This window comes from Cebus imitator, unplaced genomic scaffold (assembly GCF_001604975.1).
Source record: "Cebus imitator isolate Cc_AM_T3 unplaced genomic scaffold, Cebus_imitator-1.0 Scaffold25, whole genome shotgun sequence".
Taxonomy (NCBI): domain Eukaryota; kingdom Metazoa; phylum Chordata; class Mammalia; order Primates; family Cebidae; genus Cebus; species Cebus imitator.
In genome coordinates, this window is record NW_016107340.1 from 1,578,850 (window position 1) to 1,596,300 (window position 17,451).

Sequence of the window (17,451 nt, forward strand, 5' to 3'; positions counted from 1 at the left end):
TGTTTTATTGATCTATCACGAATTTTTCACAAGTAACAGTAAATTTTGCGTAGCACAGTGATTTTTCTTTAAGTCACAGGAATGTGAAGAACGTAGTTACTTGTAAGTGATGATTATCATTATTTTAATAAGTCAGTGAGTAAGGCTAGGGTGGAAGATAGGTTCGCATTTGGAATATTTGATTGAGTTGGCCTAGACACCTTAAAACTGCAGATGAACTCAGGTTTGGTTCATGCCTTCCGTGTCCCTTAGTCTACTGTGTTATGTAGTATTCATCATATGGGAAATGCTTTTTTCTACCATTTTTATTAATTTATCATTTTGCACAAATATATCCTGGTAATTTCTGTTCAGAATTAGAACCAGTAGGCATATGAAATCTTAAAGTAATTATTTAATCCTGAAAGGCAGATTGATTTGTATTTCAGCATTTTGGTATAAAATATAACTAGCAAATTTTAAACTTTAAAAATTAGCTATTAGTATGCTTCATATAAAAAAACTTCATATTGTAATGTGACCGAAAGTATATTGTTTGTTGGACAAAATGATTGTTTTTAATCAGAGAGAGGGGGTTACAGGAAAACATTAAAAAACAGTTTAATTACACTATCCTTCCAGAACTACATGCTTTATTGCTTTCTGTAAGCATAGGTGGAATCTTCATGCAAATGCCTAGTGTTTGGAAAAAGGAAAGATAATATAGAAGTAAAAGGGAAATTTTAGAACAGTCTGTGTGTCTCGTATATCAAAGTTTTGCTTTGGAGTTTCTTTTGTAACTGTGGGAGAGGAGGAGGTGGTTGCTTTCTCTGATGTAACACCTGTTTCTGATTTTAGTTCCTCTGAACGCAGGGGCGTATGGTTGGTGGCCCCCCTCATCGCCAGGCTGCCAACTTCTGTGCAAGGAAGAGTGCTGAAAGCTGCTGGGGAAGAGCTGGAGAAGGGACAGCACTTGGGTTCTTCTTCCAAAAAGGAAAGGGACAGACAGAAACAGAAAAGGTATGGCTGGAAGATGTGTGTTTGTGTGAGAGTTTAAAGAATAATTGAGAAAATCTCTCTTCCTGTAAACCTGTGTGGTCATTGTACCCACAGTCCACTGAAATTTAGTTTTTAAATGGAACTGGAAATACTCTGTTAGGCCAGGCTGTCTTATTCCTAAAAAGTTTCAGATTATAATCCTTAATACATTATATATAGTTCTCAATTCTGTCTTTATATCCAAATCACTGCTCAACTGTTAAAAATAGTGACTTCTGAGACCTGCTTTAGACCAACTGAATCAGATCTGGATAGCTACCTGATCCCTGTATTTTACTTTTAATTATTTCTAATTTTTTTTTATTATTTAGGTATTTATGTGTAAAATATATGTAATTTATAATTCTGGCATGCTGGTGTCTGAAATAGTTGATCATATTTTTAATATTTAGGGCTCCTGTTCTAGACTAGACATTAAAACTCCTAAGCCACCACAACTAATGTTTTCTTAATTTATTTTATGCCCAAGAAAAGGTTTCAAGTAATTATATTTGAAAACTTTGTCACTGAGAAAGAATGAAACCTCACCCTAATGTGAAAATGCCATGAAACCTAGGAATTAAGGGGGAAAAAATTGATAATTTCTTCCATTAAAAAAAATTTTAAGCCCGTAGTTTTCTTATCCCCTAATGAATAATACCATAGTAACCACCATTTGTTGACCTCTTACAAAATGGCACCTTCTCTATAAAACTCATTATGTATGGGACCTTTTAAGATTCTCATTGCAATCATGTGGCAGTTACTCTCATTATCCTCTTTATATCACGTTGAAACTGAGGTACTTAAATGTTACGTGAGTTGCTCCAGGACACACAGCGAAGGACATAAAGCCTGGGTTGCAATCCAGGATGTGCTCTTAACTACAGTACATTTTGGTGGAGACCCAGCATTGTATGTACTGTATTTGTTTTTCATCTGGTTGTTTTTACCATCTTTGCCAGGATTAATTAACCCAACAAGAAGGCATAATTTTAATTTTCAAATCATATTTGCTAGTAAGTGAGTTTGCACTGCCTTACATCCCACAGACAGGACAGATGGTATTGAAGAAACTTGAGAGATAGCTCTTCCCACGTCAGGGGCTCTCCATTCTGCCCATGTAGGATGACACTGATTGAAATATTTTGGCCTAGGTCTTGTTTTAAGAAATTTTTCTTTCCAACATGGCACTTTATTTGTCAGTATGATTTGTTGATTGCTCTCTAATTGAAGACGTTTTGTTAAAATGCCAGTTTAAAACAGAACTTTTAACCAAATGCCTCGACACACCTCTACCAGTGGAGGCTGGCTGTGGGCTGTGGTGGAGGTCACCAACAAGCACACTGTTTTTGGAGTGAATCCTGGCTGCTAAATTAGCTCTACTAACACTAGAGGTCGCCAGCAAGCACACTGTTTTTGGAGTCAGTCCTGGCTGTTAAATTAGCTCTACTAACACCCTGCTTTTTGGTCTTGGGAAATGTGCTGAAAAACAAAATCAAACCCCAAAACAAGCTCAGTAGATGTATAGGCCTGTTTTCCCAGACTCTAAAACAAGTTTTAATATGAGAACTTTAAAAATTTTTGATTTTATCCTGTGTATAAATTGATATTCTTGCTGATGTATATTTTAAAATTCTGCATATTGTTGTAGAGCATGAATCCACTGTCTTCTACTCTCACTGCCTGGCATGCTCACATACAGTATGGATTGATGCTGGTTTGAAATGGTCTCATGGGCAATTAGAGCATACTAAGTGATTTAGAAGCATTACTGTGGCTTTTAATCTTATAAGTAGAGGGATGATTTAAATTTTCAAGCAGTCATTGGCTGTTTACCACCTCCCTTATTTATCTAATAGTGAAATAAATAAGAACAAATAACCTGAGGCAAAGAAATGAATGTTGCCAGAGGAAGTAATGCATTATTTCTAACTAGATCTGCTGTTACTGCTTCCTTTGTAGTATGTCTCTCTTGAGTCAACAACCCTTCCTCTCACTGGTACTTACTTGCCTTAAGGGACAAGATGAACAAAGGGAAGGCCTCCTAACATCTCTCCAGAATCAAGTTAACCAGGTAAAGTATACTATAATATTAAGCCAGACAAATATCTTTCTAATGACATTCATTTATTTGCCTTTCAAATACTGAGATTAAATTTTAAGGGTCAGGCGCAGTGGCTCACGCCTATAATCCCAGCACTTTGGGAGGCCGAGGCTGGCGAATCACCTTAGGCCAGGAGTTTGAAACCAGCGTAACAACATGGTGAAACCCCATCTCTACTAAAAATACAAAAATTAGCCAGGCGTGGTGACATGTGCCTGTGATCCTAGCTACTCAGGAGGGCTGAGGCAGGAGAATTGCTTGAATCCGGGAGGCAGAGGCTGTAGTTAGCTGAGATCACGCCATTGCACTCCAGTCTGGGCAAAAAGAGTGAAACTCCGTCTCAAAACAAACAAACAAACAAACAAACAAAAAAAAAAACAAACAAACTAATAAGGGTACAAAATATTTTGATTAGACGCTGAGAACAATCCATGTCCTATTCTTATACCTGGCATTTTAGATACCATAAGATTAACAACTTTCTATTACTGATATGTACAATAAATGTGTACAGCCTAGAAGAGTAAAATTTTACATATTGCATATGACTTTGAAGTACCTGCCCCTTTCCTAACCCTGCCTCATAGGAGAGGATCTGGAGTCATCTGTGCTGTAGCAGACAAGGCAATGAGTCCAGCTCCTCAAACTTGGAAGCCATGTTATCAGGCACGGTCCCAGCTTGAAATCTGTAGGTTCAGGAACTCAGTTTTATTGATGCCAACCAAGTACACAAGAAATAAATCAGAAGGCATATTGATATATTTAGAAATAATTTGGACGTTGCCTTTTCACCAAACACAGTTCTCCTGGTTGCTGTTTGGGACTCTTGCATCTATGTACTATAAGGAAACTGAGCTTGCACAGTAGAAATTGGAGAGCATGGAATCAAGCAAAGTGGATAGATTGGTGTTTTACCCTGATGCAGAGCCTAATTGACCCCTTGTTGTGGTGCTGTGTTTCTGTGATACCATGTCTTTCCCTTGAATGGTGCTGGATGGACATGGACAAGGACATGTCTTTGATCCTCTTGTTATTTCTCACCATTTGGATAGGAGAGATGTAGCAGAGATCTAGATAGAGCAGTCGTAGTGAACCTTTTCTTCTTCCCATTTCCCTCCCCTTTTCCTTCCCTTTATCCCTCCCCTTTGCCTTTATTCCTTCCCTTATCCTCCCCGTTTATCCTATTTTCCTTTCCCTTTCCCTTTCATTCTCCCCTTTTCCCTTTTCATTTCACTCTCCTTTCCCCCTTCCCATTGTTCTACCCTTTCCTCTCTCTTTTCCTCCCATTTCCTTCCCCTTTTTCCCATTTCCGTCCCCTTTCACCTCCTTTTCCTTTTCCTCCCATTTTCCCTTTCCCTCTTTTTTTCTTCTCTTTCCTCTCCTTTTTTCCTCCCTTTTCACTCCCCTTTGCTCTTCTTTTTCCTCCCCTTTTTCCTTTTTATCACTCCCCTTTCTCATCTTTTCCTTCCCCTCCCCTTTTTCCTTCCCTTTTTCATCTTTTCCCTCCCCTTTTGCTCCCTTTTCCTCCCCTTTTCCCTCCCCTTTTCCTCCTTTTCTCTCCCTGTTTTGTCCCCTTTACCCCCTTTTCTCTCCCTTTTTAAATGTAAGTCACATATTATCTCTGTATATCTAGTATAAAAATTCTGGCTTATAAGGTTAGACACGATTTGACACTGGCTGTCTCTCCTACTTTGTCTCCTACCAATCATGACTCTCCTTGCTTCACTGTTGTTATACTGGCCATGTTACTCTTCCTTGAACTTGCTGAGCAACTGCTCATTTCAGCGCCTGTGCATCTTTTCTTCCCTTTAGGTGGAAAGATTCCCTCCCAGATATTAGCTTGGCCTGCTCCTTTACTTCATATCTCTGTTAAGATGTTACCTCCTTTGGGAGGCCTTCATCACCCTCTAAAAATAAGACCACAACCATTCTCTATACCATTACCCTGCCTCATACCACTTGTTACACTTAGTTTTATTTGTCCCACTACTATTATTTGAACTCTATGAGAGCTTGTTGTTTAGTTAACTGCCTTGCCCCCTTAAGACACCCTTGAGGAGAGGTCCATTTCTTTTGATGAGATTTGGGAAGTGCTTTCATCTCACCATGCAGGGTACTTACAGGTTATCTGTTGAGATGGAGTACTTCTGCATGTGACTCACTTAAGCTCTTTTAAGATGACTGTCATTAACAACCGTATTTCAGAGCATGGTAGAGTTTTTGTTGTTGGTTTTTTTTGTTTTGATTTGCACTTTTTTTGTGCTCATGTCATCTGATTCTAGGATGTTGCCCGCTTGTGGCTCCCTTTTCTAAGCAAATTTTTTCTTTTCCAGCATTTGTATGAGTCAGTGAGGAAATGAAGAAATAACTCACTTTATAAACTGATAAGCCAGTTGACTGAGGACTACAATCCCATATTTTTCAAAATACAGTACATTCTCTTTATGAAGGAAGGCAAATCCATAAGATAGCAGACCTCCTCTTCTATAAAACATCAAAATAATACATTTGCTAGGGTTCACAGCATGTCCCTAGAAATATAATACAGGACTGATAGAAAATGTAATTCTTTCTCTCCAGTATTTTTCTTCATAAGACCAATGAAGTAATGTATTTTTAAAATTTTTATTAATGGTTAATTCGATGGCACTCTAAAGCATTTTCCGAGACCTAATCATAGTCTATATAATTATATAAGATTTTCTTCCACCTAGAAAGGCAAATGCACAAATAAATAGCCAGATTTCTGTCTACATAGAGATAGAAGAAAGCTAAAATTTTATTTAGCTTCATTTGTTAATTTGTTAAGTTGTTTTTTGCTATCAGTATAAAAGCTCAATTTATCTTTAAATGAGAGAAAAATTCAACTTTAATGGGGAGAAAAATATTTGTTTTTCCTGATCTTAGATTTTAAGTAACTGGAGAGAAGAACGATACCAAGATGACATAAAAGCGCGACAGATGATGCATGAAGCATTGCAACTTCGCCTAAATTTGGTAAGAAATATTTTTAGTATTTTCCCTCCGTTAAACACATCTACGTGTGAAAATAACTCCAGCTTTCAACTTCTTCTAAGTGCAAAGTCTGCATTACAAGGTGAGGCCTTCCATTCTTTGTTCTCTGTAACTACTTCCCTGTTTCTAAAGCCTTCTGTTTCCCTTGCTACTTTCCTTCCTGTCTGGTCATACTTCTAGACAGTGCGAGGTATTTTAAGCATTGATTTGCCTTCTATACCTCCTACCCCAATGAATCTCTCCTTTTCTTCAGTTTGCACTAAGGGTAGGTCTGAGACGACTATTTTAAGATAAGTGTTAGCTTCTAATTTAAAACATCCTTGAACTCGAAATTTTGTCCCATCAAATTTATTATAAAGACAAATCCCACAGAGAAATTGTATAGAAAGTTAAAATTTCTCACATGTTGTGCATTCCTTTGAGTTTTTCTTTTCTCATCAGGCAGGCCCAAGTGCAGGCCCCTCTAGAGGATGGCCTGCCTGATACATGTGTAGTTATTTCTAACCTCGTCCCGACGTGTGAACTGGTAGGACTGCGTATCAGGCCTCCTGCCCATCACTGCTGTGATGGTGGATGTTTCCATATGGTATTACCATAGCAGGCTTAGATTCAATAGTAATTGTACAGCAAACACAAAGTTGCAGATAATTGGCTCACATGATTTTGACACTATTCAGGTTTAATTCAAGTATAATTGCATCATAAAAATGGACATCATAAAAGATTAGGAACAAAAGTTACTTTTAATTTTGCCCGCTTCCCTTCTTCATTTTATTTAATTTTTGAATGACTAAACTGTGCTGAAAGAACTAAAAATAGTGATAAACATGTAGTTAAATGAGAGAAAAGATAGGATAATCCATAAATTAGAGCATCCCTTCTTGTTGTTTAAAAAACAAAAACGAATTTAAATTTGGCCACATAAAGCAATGGAGATGTTATTTTCTGTTTTACAGAATGCAAATGTTTTACTGTATTTTGTCTGCTAGGTAGGAGGAATGTTTGACACGGTGCAGAAGAGCACCCAGTGGACTACAGATTGGGCCCTCCTCCTCCTTCAGATCATTACTTCAGGAACTGTTGACATGCACACTAACAAGTATGTCTTTATCATTTTACATTTTGCTACATGTATGCATGGTATAAGCTTTGATATACTGATGACAGTTTCTGCCACGTCTTATTTACTTGGGTACTATTAAAAATTCTGTGCTTTTAATAAAAATACTCAGTTAAATATGTGTATCTCAGTTTCACTTTAAGATGAAAATAATTATTTTCTTTCTTTTCTCAGTGAATTATTCACAACAGTTCTTGACATGCTTGGTGTTCTCATCAATGGAACATTAGCCTCTGACCTGTCAAATGCATCCCCAGGGGGATCTGAAGAGAACAAGCGTGCATACATGAATTTAGTAAAGAAACTGAAAGTAAGTTTGAGATAAGCCTTTATTATGAGCTCAAGTTGTTTATGGATTTATTATCTAGTGCATTTTAATCTACTCATTAAATTAAATGTTAACGATTATATTCAACTTAATTTAATGTGATTATTTGCTATTTGTTTCACCTAACCTTATCAGTACTCAGAAGTTACAAGCACATAACCTTGATTATTTTTTATTAAAAAAAGTATATTATGAAATATGTTTAATTTTTTAAAGAACTTTAGAAATCCACTCTTAAATATATAACCAAAATACTAACATTAGATAGATTTAGGATAACTCTATGCTAACTCAGTCCAACCTTAGCCATTTGCATTGAAATTTGTAAATCAATTCATTTGACCACTGACAGAATCTCTGAAACAAACTGTAAGAAAACAGTGCAAAAAAGAAAACAAACAAATCTGATGCATTACCAATCAAATAAATCAATGGTTACCTTGTAATCTGACCCTGGACATGAGAAAGCGTTCTGTTCTGCAGCTCCTGCCTTCTGATTGTGATCGCTATCCTGGATTGTTGTCATTTCAGCACTATGATGTTTGTTGTGTAACAACAGTGGCTTTGTATGTATTCTGTTTTCTACTTAAATAGAAGAAATGAAACACTGAGTACTCTATTTGGAACTGCCTCAAAGACCATGTTCAGGGTTAAAGAACATGTGCTGAACTATAAAAAGGGAAATGTTTCATAGGGGAACTTCCTTCTGGTTAACTTTTGCCTTTATTGTAATTTCTGTCCTATTTTTCACTCACTCTCTCTCATTTTTCTTTAGAAAGAGCTCGGAGACAAACGATCAGAAAGTATTGACAAAGTTCAACAGTTACTACCTTTGCCGAAACAGACATGTGATATCATCACTTGTGAACCTATGGGTTCCTTGATTGACACAAAAGGAAACAAAATTGCTGGTTTTGACTCTATAGATAAAAAACAGGCAAGAGTAAATGTTTTTTTCTCATATATAAATTTATTTACAAAAATCAAATACCTTTTCTTGTCCTACCATAGGCTATATAAAATGTCTTAACTTTGCTGTTGATTTTTTAAAGGCGTATTCATGTCTTCTAAGTGCACTTAGTCATTGGCATTATCATATAATGAGGTCATGTCTTTGAAGATCTTTGATTTAAATGTTTATAGGACTTAAAATGTTTCCCTGAATTTAAGCAAATTTCTGAAACCTACCAAGAGAAAATGCAGTAAAGCTTAGCGTAAAAAGAAAAAAGCTAAAATAAGTTCTGATTTTACTTCAAATTTAGAAGTGGAATATATTTATCAATAAAAATTTTCCTGTAAGCTGTGCATGGTGGCACATGTCTTTAGTCCCAGCTACTTGGGAGGCTGAGGCAAGAGGATTGTTTGAACTCAGGAGTTTAAGGCTGCAATGGGCTATGATCATGCCCATTAATAGCCATTGCTATTAGCACCCCAGCCTGGGCAACAAAGTAAGACCCTGTCTCTGGGGAAAAAGAAAATCCTTCATGTAGTAAGCTATTTCAAATAAAAATTACTAGGATATTCTCTATTCTTATCAAAAATATTTAATAGGCATGTATTTTATGTAAGAAGATATTAAAGAAGGTTCTCTAAAATATGAGAAGATTGGTCAGATACTCTTTTAATGAACATTGAACAACCACAGACATTCCACAATCACCAAGATGGAAGACAGAGTTCTTACCCTCAAGGGGAAGGTAGACAATTACAGTGTAATGAGATTTGTGTGTCATGGTATAGAGAGGGTATTAGGGGATAAAATAGGGTCCCCAGGAAAATTGACACGAGCCATTTTGAAGGATTAAAAGTTAGCTGGGAGGTAGGGAAAATTGTGGTACAAATAAAGGGAGAGTTTATATGAAGACATGAAAGAATGAGACATACCAGGGAATTTAGAGTAGCCTGAGAATCTAGTACCAGTTTGTGGAAAGAAAAAAAGCTAAAGTCATGGTCAAGTTGAGTTTGTAGTGTCAGTGGACTTCTTGGTAGTAAGACATGTGGAATCCATGTGGATATTTATTTTTTACACTGAGGAGAAAGTTCTCATCTCAAGAGAAATATTAGGAAACATTCAATTTACAGGTGGTAACTGAACCTTGGTTTTATTTTATTTTATTTACTTATTTATTTATTTTTGAGCTGGAGCCTGACTCTGTTGCACAGGCTGGAGTGCAGTGGCACGATCTTGGCTCCCTGTGACCTGCATCTCCTGGGCTCAAGACATTCTCTTATCTCAGCCTCATGAGTAGCTGGGATTATAGGCACATACCACCACACCTAGCTTTTTTTTTTCCTTTGTATTTTTAATAGAGACAGGGTTTCACCACATTGGCTAGGCTGGTCTAGAACTCTTAACTTCAGGTGATCCACCTGCCTCTGCCTCCCAAAGTGTTGGGATTGCAGGTGTGAGCCACTATGCCCGGCCTGAACCCTAATTTTAGATGAAACTACTCGTAAGAATTAAGTATAGATGACAGGAGTAACACTTATATCTTAGGGAATGACTGAGTAGTTATTTGCAGGGACACTTAAGGAAAAATATTTTTAAGTTTGCATTTTAAGGAAAGTGCCAAGAGATGGCACCAATTAATGTTAAGAATAAAAACAGAGTAAGAGTTTTTTTTTTTCTAGAGGCAGTAAAGATAAGCTTTGAGAAGTGAAAGACTTTACTTACTCCTGCTGCTACAATTTAATTCTCTAATAATAATATTGTATTCAGAAATTGGCTTATTAAGTACAGGACCCCCATATTGAGCCAAGTTCATATAGATTTGTATTGAAGTTGATACAAACCCAATTAGAGGTTGACTATAACGTCACTCTTAAATTTGATATTATCTTAAAAAGTATAAATAGATAACAGAGATTTAGAACTGCTTATAATTTAGTAAGATTAACTTTGCAGTGTTAGAATTTTTTGCAAAACTTTTTAGAATTTTTTATTAGCAAAAATAGGAAATATACATTTACAGTAAAATATCCTAGATTGCCTTATGTTGCCTAAACAGCATCATGTGGTATAAAGAACTGTAGAACTGTGCTTACAAAGGTCTGAATTCTAGCCACTGCTCTCCAGTGACATAGCTGTGTAACCCTCTCTGCTGTATTCTCGGGTTCTCTATGGCTCATGCCAGCCAAAGTGTTCTCTGAGTCCATGTCCTATGCAAGCCTGGCCTATGAATCAGGAAAAGATCAGAGTGTGCTGTCATACAGCGCTGTTTTCCTACAGGGTCTCCAGGTGTCAACGAAGCAGAAGGTGTCCCCTTGGGACTTGTTTGAGGGTCAGAAGAACCCAGCTCCTCTGTCCTGGGCCTGGTTTGGGACAGTCCGAGTGGATCGAAGAGTGATCAAGTACGAGGAGCAGCATCACCTCCTGCTGTATCACACACACCACAAGCCCAAGCCCCGCAGCTACTACCTCGAGCCACTGCCCCTGCCTCCTGAGGAGGAAGAGGAAGAGCCTACATCTCCAGTTTCTCAGGAACCAGAAAGGAAGTCAGCTGAGTTATCAGATCAGGGAAAAACCACAACAGATGAAGAAAAGAAAACAAAGGGAAGGAAGCGCAAGACGAAATCCAGCTCAAGAGTTGATGTAAGTGGGGGAAGAACCTTGGCTCTTGAGCATTTAGCATGAGATTTACTTGTGCCCAAATCATATCCCTAGAAATGTTACCAAGAGCAGGATAAGTTTTGTTATGACAGTTCTCCTAACAGGTTTCTGCAGTAATTAACTGAAGGGCACACAATGACTTGTCACAGACAGTCAGATTAAAGCTTTTGATTTTCCTCACTTTTAATAATTTTATTTAATTTTAGGCTTCCATTGTGATATTTAGTTAATATTTCAGTGCCTCCCAAGTTCCTCAGGTTTGAAACTTGAATTTTTTAGAACTATACAGTCCCAAGCTCTCCCATGTTTTTAATATGTCTAAAATATTTATGTTGAGTGGTTGTAAATTAACATAAAAAGCTCTATTTGCTTTTTCTTTGCTAAAAGTTGCAGTTAACATATCCAATAGGATGTTTCTGAGATTTGGTATTTTACTATTCCCTCTTACTCTCCTACATATTGTACTTTACCATGTTTTCAGACTTTATAAAAGACAAAAATAAACCTATTTTAGTAGTTTTACTTCTTCTCTATTAGTGTTCCCCACCTATAACAATGTTTTCATTACAACAGAAATCTATTTGATGGTGATTTAGAAATTATTTTATAAACCTTGAGAAGTAATGCATAAATATCTTTCTATTTAAATTCACTTGGGAAATGCTTGATAGAGGATTTGAGACATTTTTAATGAAATTCCACAGTGTTTTCACTGTACAGTGGAAGAAATATTCACCATTTAGTTCAGACATTCGTGACTGGCTATTGTTTACCTGTGTGAGAACTAAAATACATCTTTTCCTAGCTGATAGATTGGTGATTAATACTATTCTAGAAATGACCACCACCACTTTTGGATGCTCGAGCATCAGTGCCCCCTTCTCTATCTTCCTATCAGTGTTCCTTTGTTTTGAAGGGATGTTTAAAATGACACTCCAGACTGACACTCCCTGAAATTTGGGGTTTCTAGCCTGTGAGTCCACATGGATGGGCTTTTGTTCTTTTCAGATGCAAAAGCCCTGAAACCCATCCTGTTCCCCAAGTCAGTCTGGTCATGTCCCCTCTTCCTCAAGCTCCCTCTTTTCAGTGAGATATATTCTTTGATAAAATTGCAGGGAAATGAGACTCTGCTTCTGCTTCATCCTCTAGCACTCGACTAGAGTAGGGAAATTGAGACCTTCAGGTGTGATCCTTAGAGATTTTGGAGCTACTCTAAGGAAGAAGGAGTGTGGGGGTTGAGCGGGTGTCTACTTCTTTAGAATGATGTCTGGAAAATTGCAAGTGAAATACCATCTTGGCCAAGGAATGGTTCTGAAGCACTGTAGGGCTCTCTGGCATAATTCTCCAGACCCAAGGTATCAGAAAGGTCTTCTAATATTAAATGATCAAGAGTCTTAGCAACCGAAGGTGCTTCTTCAGTGGTGAGTGTTGTTCAGTTGGTATTCCTAACACACTTGCAGTCTTTTGAAATAGAATAAGAAGAGATCCTTTTTCGTCTCTGCCCACTGCAAACCAGGTACTTTTTAAGTCAAGGAAAAGTTTAACACAAATGAATATTTTCCAGGGCATTTATTAACACTCTTCCTTCCATCTTCTCCTTTATAAAAAACAACTTTGTACATTGGGATAGGAGGTATCTCAGATAGCTTACTGAAGTTATTTGCATTAATTAGCTGTGTGATATGTGGAGTTAAGTAACTTTTTAAAAAATTTTATGTTGAAGGAATATCCACAGAGCAACATATACCGAGTGCCTCCTAATTACTCGCCCATCTCCTCCCAAATGATGCACCATCCGCAGTCCACCTTGTGGGGTTACAACCTTGTGGGCCAGCCCCAGCAGCCTGGCTTTTTCCTTCAGAACCAATCTCTTACTCCAGGTATGTGACAAGAAAGCACTGGTCACTCAGGGATGAGAAAGAGCTTGCGGTTCTCTTTGCTTTTAACCTGAAACCTCCACAAAACTTGGACATTTCAGGAACTAAGTGCTCAGTTGACATTTCTGTAATTCCCTTCCCACAGATTTTTTTTTTTCTTTTCTAAAATAAGGTTAAATTGCCAGTTTATGTATTGATTTTGGGACTTTTATTCAGTGTTAAAGGAAATTAGCTACTGATTAAAATCTAAGCTATAAGATATAAAAGTTGATTAAGATTTTGTGTTGTAAAATTTGTATTTTTTTATCAGCTATAATTCTTACTAGCACAGTGTTGCACAGTGTCTTTTATTGTTCTGAATTATCATGGCAACTAAGAAAATTGGTTCAGCAAGATTTAGATAACAACAAGGAAAACTACCATAGTAAATGTTCCTGAATTTAGTATTGCTATGGTTTGAGCCCAAGTAGATTTCTCATCCCAAATGAAGATTGTCTAAATGAAGACATCTCTTAATTAGAAATGAATTCAGTTTTCTTTCTGTATGAAACATTGCATGTGTTAGCATATTTAAATTATTTGAAATCTGTTAGCATTGTTAAGATGTGCCATTTTAACAAATAATTTTTTAAATTGTGATTTTTATTATAACTTGAATGTGACATTTTGAGGTCTATGGAAGAAAATGTTTTGTAGCTTATAGCGGGGGAAAATCCTATTTTATCCTCTAAATTAGTGGTTAAAGGAACTGGTCTGGTAGTTAAGAGTTTTAGGTTCAAATCTGGTTCTGCCACTCTCTTGCTATATAATTTTGGCGAAATCTTAATTTCTCTGTGCCTCATTTTCATCATCTGTAAAATGAATATGCTAATATCTATTCCCATAGGGTAGGGGATTCAGTTATTTTTTCAAGAATGTATTGAGCTTCATGATATACTGGACCCCATTTTGGATGCTAGGATATTACAGTGAATAAAATGCGCACAATACCTACTTTTTAAAAGATGAAATAAAGTTTATCTTACACACACATACATATGTAAGATTTAAAAGTAAATTTTGCTAATTATATAGCCTTTTGAAGGTAGCCTGACCCCAGACATGTTCAATAAGTGATCTTCACACGTTCCTAGCTCAGGGCATTTGTACTTGCTGGCCCCTATCCTACAGTGCTCTCCCTCAGATATCTACATGACGTACTGCCTGTCTCCATTGGGCTTGGTCACAAATTACTTTCTCACTGAGACCTTCACTAACCACCCTGTTTTAAATTGTAAACCCATACCCCTTCCTTTTACCCTCTGTTTTTCTCTTTTTTCTGTTTCTCTGTTGCAGGGATGTCCAACCTTTTGGCTTCTTTGGGCCACATTGGAAGAAGAATTGTCTTGGGCCACACATAAAATACACTAAAAATAGGTGATGAACGACAAACAAACAAAAAAATCACAAAACTCATCATGTTTTAAGAATGTTTACGAATTTTTGTTGGGCTGCATTCAAAGTCACCCTGGGCCGCATGCAGCCCACAGGCCATGAGTTGGACAAGCTTGCTCTACAGCATCAGACTTGCTTGTATCTTACTTTCTTGTTGATTTATTAACTTACCAGAGTATAAGCCTCGTGGCAGATATTTTTTTTCTGTTATGTGCACTGCAGTATCCCCAGAAATTGGAAGAACCTCTGGCTTTATAGTAGACCCTTAAGAATAGATTGTTGAGTGAATGAATGTAGACTGCAAAGAGCAAACTAGACTCAGTGTGGAAAAGAATAATGCAATCATCATCTTTTTAAACTTTTTTAATCCAAAGGTCCTTGTGAATTTTTGGCTGTTTTAAACTTTGGAGATCTAGAAGTTTCTTTGTAGATATCGACACACAAGGACTGTCTGCAAATTGAAAGCCAACTACTTTATAAAAGCACATAATCTCTCCCTGTAGAATACTATAGAAAGGTTTTTATAAATTGAGGAACTTTAGGTATGAGATAGCATTTAAAAAATACATTTTGGGCTGGGCACAGTGGTTCATGCATGTAATCCCAGCACTCTGGGAGGTCAAAGCGGAAAGATCACCTGAGGTCAGGAGTTCAAGACCAGTCTGGCCAATGGTGAAGCCCCCTATCTACTAAAAATACAAAAACAAAATTAGCCAGGCATTATTGTGGGGGTCTGAAATCCCAGCTTCTTGGGAGGCTAAGGGAGAATCACTTGAACCTGGGAGGTGAAGGCTGCTTGAGCCGAGATCATGTCATTGCACTCCAGCCTGGGTGACAGAGTGAGACTCCAAAAAGTAAAAATTAATAAATTAATTTAGAAAAAAAATTATTATTGAGAATTTTAAATGAGCAAATTTATTTTCATTTAAAAAAGCATCATCTAAAGTTACAGTACTGTATGTACAGCATGACAGCATGATTCCATCCATATACGGTTTAAATGCAGAACAGTCCCCCTCCATTACTCACATACAAATACATAGGTGTCTTTCCTAATCTTTCTTATATGTACACACCAGTATGATAAAGTTATAAGAAAATGCATAGGATAATAAACTCCAAATTCAGAATAGCATTTGGTAGGAGTAAGTGGGGAAAGTAATTAGGTATACAAAGAGCTTCAGCCGTATTTTGTTTCATTAGTTTCTCAGTGGTACAAGATCATAGAGTTAGGAAAATTTTTAAAAGGTAGATCATATTTTAATCTTTAAAGAGAATTTTTCTTTTCTATGAATGAGTCTGTTTTTACATATTAATATATGTAATTCTTAACACATAATATATGTTCTGATCGTTGCTTCAACAAAAGTTACCCTGCCATGTGTTACTTAGATTGATCTTTCATTTTTGCAAATGTTCATCAAATGCTGCTGAATAACTTTGTAAATAAAAGAAGATGACTGAGGCAAATCTCACTCATTTTTAGAGGTTTATTGTGCCAAGGTTGAGGACAAGCCTGGGAAAAAGGAACACAATTATCACAGGAACAGCTGTGCTTTTTCCAAAGAGGTTTGGGGACTTGAGTATTTGAAGGGGAAAGAGTAGCCAGTAGGGGAAAGAAGAAAGAAAAGGAAGGGGAAAGTAGATAAAAGGAGTAAGCAGTTTCATTCGTTTGAGGCTCTGATCAACATTCCCTGAATCTACATTTTATAGCAGGTTAAAGGTTTAGTCAATTATGGTGGTGAATCTGCATTTTAACATAAGATTAAGTAAACATAGAGTAGAGGAAGAGGTCAAATACGTGTTTGTCTCTGTTAAGTGGAGGGATGACATCTAGTTCTGTCCTGCTTCCCCGCACTGTCCCCATCCCACCGTAAAGATAAACTGTTATTTTTAGGGTAAATCTCTTGGAGCCCATGAGGAATTTCCTTGTGAGCAAATTATGAGGGAGGTCCCCTGGGGAGGTATGTAGCCTTCTATCTTTCAGCTATCTATTTAGGAAACAAAATGAGAGATTGTTTTGCATGACTCAGTTCCCACCATTGACCTTTACCTTTGTCAGAGTGAGTTTGGCGTCTCAACATTTTTAGTTTCCTTTCACAACTTCATAAATTGTATTGCTGATTGTCATACTGAGTCTTTAAAAAAAATGTGGGTTTTTCAAAAATAAAAACAGCTTTATAATGTTTGTTTTCATCATATAGTTTGCTTTATAAAAAAGATGAAACAACATTTGTGAGGTGCTTATGTAGAGGTTTTTTTTCATTTATGTATATCAAAGACTATTTTTGGCAAATGAAGAATTGACATTTATCGTGAAGGCAGCAAATGTTGACCTTTTTTCCCCTAACTTTTAAAGGCATATGACAAATTATATATACAAATATGCTAAGGATTCCTGTGGTTTCTTTAGCATCAATATAATAGTTGTTTGTTTGATTTTTTTAGCCTTCAAAAAAGATGTGTTCTGTCATTACAATTATGGTATTTGAAGTTTGCAAGCATTTCATGATTTTAAAGTATTGTCATGCTCTGCTACAAAACAGACGTTTTCATTTTGTGGTGGTGAAAAGGCTTCAATAACACGAGCTTCAGATTTGTTGAAAAGTACAAAAGGATTTATATGGATGGCTTAAGAACTTGGCAAAATGCATCACAAAGGCAGTATGTTTTATACAATATGTTCCTGAGGGCCTTGCCTAATTTAAAACCCATGTAATTATGAAATTATGCCAACAATTGTGTGTTTTACTCATTTCAGTTTATGAACTGAAGACCCTCCATGAAGTTACATCAAAGTAGTATAATTCACTCCTACATCACTCCTGCATTTTTTGTAAATTATGCAACTCAATAGGTCTTTAATGTTTGTGGCAGGTGGGACAGTGCATTGTTTTCCACTTTGCTCATAAAGTGAGACTTAGGTGAAAACTTCTGTTTCGA

General features: G+C 36.7%; 2 protein-coding genes across 6 annotated transcripts in view; one reads left to right on the plus strand and one right to left on the minus strand.

Annotated features, from left to right (window-relative positions):
- The window catches only part of P2RY12 (purinergic receptor P2Y12), a 46,955-nt gene extending 38,778 nt beyond the window's left edge, over positions 1-8,177 (minus strand). The window contains exon 1 of the mRNA XM_017522847.2: positions 8,027-8,177. The gene's annotated coding sequence lies outside the window, so the exon portion shown is untranslated. The remainder of the gene's footprint in view (positions 1-8,026) is intronic.
- The window catches only part of MED12L (mediator complex subunit 12L), a 363,255-nt gene that overhangs the window by 304,341 nt on the left and 41,463 nt on the right, over positions 1-17,451 (plus strand). For all 5 annotated transcript variants that reach the window (XM_037736428.1, XM_017522838.2, XM_037736429.1 and 2 more), the window contains 8 exons: positions 838-999; positions 2,983-3,094; positions 6,032-6,121; positions 7,129-7,238; positions 7,434-7,569; positions 8,363-8,524; positions 10,817-11,179; positions 12,921-13,077. In XM_037736428.1, the coding sequence (XP_037592356.1) occupies positions 838-999; positions 2,983-3,094; positions 6,032-6,121; positions 7,129-7,238; positions 7,434-7,569; positions 8,363-8,524; positions 10,817-11,179; positions 12,921-13,077 (1,292 nt within the window). The remainder of the gene's footprint in view (positions 1-837; positions 1,000-2,982; positions 3,095-6,031; positions 6,122-7,128; positions 7,239-7,433; positions 7,570-8,362; positions 8,525-10,816; positions 11,180-12,920; positions 13,078-17,451) is intronic.